This window comes from Bactrocera neohumeralis, chromosome 6 (genome assembly GCF_024586455.1).
Source record: "Bactrocera neohumeralis isolate Rockhampton chromosome 6, APGP_CSIRO_Bneo_wtdbg2-racon-allhic-juicebox.fasta_v2, whole genome shotgun sequence".
NCBI classification, from domain to species: Eukaryota; Metazoa; Arthropoda; class Insecta; order Diptera; family Tephritidae; genus Bactrocera; species Bactrocera neohumeralis.
This window is the reverse complement of record NC_065923.1, coordinates 15914154-15918416: the sequence shown is the minus strand read 5'-3', so window position 1 is coordinate 15918416 and position 4263 is coordinate 15914154. Positions and strand designations below refer to the sequence as shown.

The following is a 4263-nucleotide window of genomic DNA, read 5'->3' as shown; positions in this document are numbered from 1 at the left end:
TGGCGTTGAAAAAATGGATCACATACGACAATATCAAGTGAAAACGGTCGTGGTCGAAGGCCGGTGAATCGTCCCAAACAGTGGCCAAGCCGGGATTGAGGGCCTGGAAGGTTTTGCTTTGTGTTTGGTGGGATTGAAGGGAATCATCCACTATGAGCAGCTCCCATATGGCCAGATGCTTAATTCTACCATCTACAGCGAACAACTGGACCGCTTGAAGCAGGCGATCGACCAGAAGCGTCCAGATTTGACCAACAGGAAGTGTGTAGTGTTCCTCCAGGACAACGCCAGACCACACACTTCGTTGATGACTCATCAGAAGCTACGGGAGCTCGGATGGGAGGTTTTATCGCATCCACCATATAGCCCGGACATAGCGCCAAGTGATTACCACCTGTTCCTGTCCATGGCGAACGCCCTTGTTGGTGTAAAGTTGAACTCAAAAGAGGCTTGTGAAAAGTGGCTGTCCGAGTTCTTCGCAAATAAGGAGGGAGGCTTCTTCGAGGGGGATATTATAATGTTGCCGTCTAGATGGAAATGCTTTCAAATCATATCATCTGCCTTTTCAAAGTTATTAATTTTTACAGAAAATATTTTCTTAAGCACAAATTTGGAAAGCATTTTTTCTTTTGTAAATATACAATTTTTAGTTATAATAAATAGGTTCCACAAACTTTCGCACCCACAACACTGAGCCCAAATGTCTCCAAACTTTAAAAAGCTGAAAACTAAGAAAAATGTCAAAGTTTTCATTTAATTGATATTTCATAAATTCAAAACTTTTTCTAAAGACAATAAAATAACTGAAAATATTTTAATTAAATGCAAATAGCCAACAAAAGTGTAAGCTTTCAGTGAGAACAAATCGATAGAATGGCTAACAAGGGCGAGGAAGAGGAAAAAAGTGATATTGATGACATTAATTTGGACGATGAAGAAGAGCCGCAGCCAGAGCGGAGAAAACGGATACGTATAGTTGTGCCCGAAGAGGACGAGGTGTCAACGGCACCCAGAAGTAGATTACAAACGGTTTTCTATTATATAAAAATTGCATTTCTGTGCAGCGTTTGGCTAGTAATAGCAGTGCTGCTGCCGACGATGCCCATTGAGAAGATGGATGGACATCTGACAACAATTTTTCCAAATCAAACAAAAATCATAGTTATCGATCTGAAGCGCGTCACACGCACATCGCTGGGTTTAAGAGCGTACGGACCATTTCTTGTCAGCGTCCATGCATCGAATGTTGATCCGGGCATAAATAATCATATGACAGCATTTTTGGAGAAAGCGATTTACGCTGCGGACGGCGAAAGCATAACCAATATCATAGTTGTGTCGAATATACAATATTTTTTGCTCACCACCAGCGAACTCTTGAGCACCAATGTTGCGCCAGTAAAAGTGTACGGACATTTTGGGCTGACAAATTTCTCCACGGAGCAGGCAAACAATGTGCGACTGCGTCTGCACCTAGAGACAAATGTCGACACGGAAGTGACGATAAAGTATTTTTATGAACGTTCCTTGGATGCGCAAACTTGCATTATACTCGGCGCCCTAGTGTTGGCCTTCCTGTATATATCGATTGTTTGGGAGTTGGTGAATCGCACATTCGTCGCATTGATAGCGGCCACTTTGGCTATTGCGGTGCTGGGTTTTATGCGCTCATGGCCCGATATCGGTAAGATCATCAAATGGATGGACACGGAAACTCTGCTACTACTCTTCGGCATGATGATACTGGTTGGCGTACTTGCCGAATCGGGCATTTTCGATTATTTCGCCGTGCAGGCATATAAAATATCCCGGGGACACATTTGGCCGATGGTCAACATATTATGTTTCTTTACCGCCACGCTGTCGGCCTTTGTGGATAGCGTCACGATGATGCTGCTCATAACACCGATCATTGTCAAGCTGTGCGAGGTGATGCAAGCCGATCCGGTTTTGGTGCTGATGTTCCTCGTCATCTATGCAAATATCGGTGCGGCCTCGACGCCAGTCGGTGATCCGCCAAATATCATAATCACGACGAACTCCTTCATTGCCTCGCATAATGTGAACTTCAGCAACTTCATGGTGCACACGCTGCCCTGCGTGCTGCTAACGCTGCTGCAGACATACATACAGTTACGCTTGACGTTCCGCAAGTTGGGTGTCGTGCCGTACATAGCCGATGCTCAGAGTGAAATGCGTATGGGTGTGCACGCGTGGGAGCGCGCTGCCGCCGCCATACAGCCCTACTCGAAGGACACAAGACAGCTGCGCGATGTGCTTATGCATAAGGCGCAGCACGTTAAGCGACATATAAAGAGGCTGGGAAAGCGCCGCACTACGACAGCCAATTACAAGGAGACACTCACCGAACTGCGCACCTTCTACGGCATACGCAATAAGATTTTGCTCTTCAAGTCGATCATTGCATTCGCTTTTGTTATGACGCTATTTTTCATGCACTCCGTGCACGGCCTGCATCAGTTGTCGCTGGGTGAGTGCGCCCTTATGGGTGCGATAATGCTGCTGATACTGGCGGACGTGCGTGATATGGAGGCGATTTTGGGACGCGTCGAATGGTCAACGCTCATATTTTTCGGCTCTTTATTCGTGCTCATGGAGGCGCTTACCGAGATCGGCATTATCGCTGTGCTCGGTCATATGGTGGAGAATTTGGTGCGCTCGGTGGATGAGGAGCAACGCTTGTTGGTCGCATTGCAGTTGATGCTGTGGGTGTCGGCGATTGCATCAGCATTCCTCGACAATATACCGGTGACGACAATGATGATACGCATTGTGATATCGTTGTCACAAAATAAGGAACTCCATCTGCCGCTGCATCCATTGGTTTGGGCGCTGGCGCTGGGCGCATGCTTCGGCGGCAACGGTACTTTAATTGGCGGCTCCGCCAACGTGGTGACTGCTGGTGTTGCCGAACAACATGGTTATGCATTCACTTTTAAACGGTTCTTCATGGTGGGCTTTCCCGTCATGATCGGCAATGTGATCATCACATCCATATACCTTTATGTGTGTCACATTGTGTACGAATGGCATGATCCACCTATAAACTGATTTAAGCTTTTTGCACAATCAACCTAACATTAGTAGTTAATATGTATTCAGTTTTGCGGTTTAATATTTTATATACATAAGTTAAATCAAGCAATTACTCGGCCAACAGCTTTTTATGAAATAAAGATTTTTTATGAAATAAAGACTCAACCCTTCTGTCGTTTCTTCATTTCGCACGTAACTGTCATTTCAAAACTCCATGTGTATCTCTGGCCATCATCGTTTGTGTTATACTTCGCAGAGGAGGTCTCTGACAGATCAAGCCGATCGAACCGCAGTGGACACCTTCAACACTTGGCTTCCTACCTCTTCAGGTCTGCAAATCTTACGCAGATTCATTCCAACAAGTCACCAAGAAGTGTCAAGAGATCAATTGGTTGGCACTTTCTATATTTACAATGGTTCGTCATAAATTTACTACTTTAAAATGGCAGCTCTAGAGACGCTTTAAAGTCAGATGCCTAAGATTCAGTCAATATCTCGAAGTTCATCATTAATCGTAGACATAACGATCTCTATATCGTTAAATTCACAGATTTAGTTCCAGTGGGTCAATTTTTTCTCATCCGACCACATTCTACATAAGATTTGTTATGCATATTTCATAAACTTCTTACCGTCGTATTCAAATTGGCAATATGTTGTTACAATTCCAAGTTCCGCTTGGTTGGTTCGTGGATCGAACCTTTTGATGTCCATAAAATTGGGCCAAACTGAAATAATTTCCCGTATAGTAATATAAAATTTTTCGACAACTTGAGTTTATAACTAGAGTAGTACAACTTTTGAGCTCTTCTTAACGAGAGCTGGAAATAATGTCCATTTAACGAAGATGTCTCAACAGTATTAGTCAAAAATTTCTAGCAAACTAACTTATCCATCATCAACGCAGCTAGGATTGGTGAAGATCAGAAACAACTAATCAGAGATCGGCGAACAGGTGGTTAAGTATTTAATCTATTTTTAGCAGTTCATAAGAATTTATATTATATGGTATAAAAATTATAAGATTTCTTGGTAAAAACACTTCTCAGTCAGTTTTATGATTGCTGACTGGCTATTGTTTGAACACAGATCAAACATGAATGGATCACCAAAGTGAAGTTACGCCATATTCTGAAAATATTTTTTAAAGTTTTTCTCCAATAAAGGCGATCTCTCAAAATAGACAGTTGTAAACTCAAATAGTGT

General features: G+C 43.2%; 1 protein-coding gene across 1 annotated transcript; it reads left to right on the top strand.

The window, feature by feature from the left end:
• The first annotated feature begins 873 nt into the window (after window positions 1-873).
• On the top strand, window positions 874-3169 carry LOC126761710 (P protein). The gene has a single exon (XM_050478078.1). It carries the CDS (start codon window positions 874-876, stop codon window positions 3070-3072), a length of 2199 nt encoding a protein of 732 aa, XP_050334035.1. The 3' UTR covers window positions 3073-3169.
• The last annotated feature ends 1094 nt before the right edge of the window (window positions 3170-4263 follow it).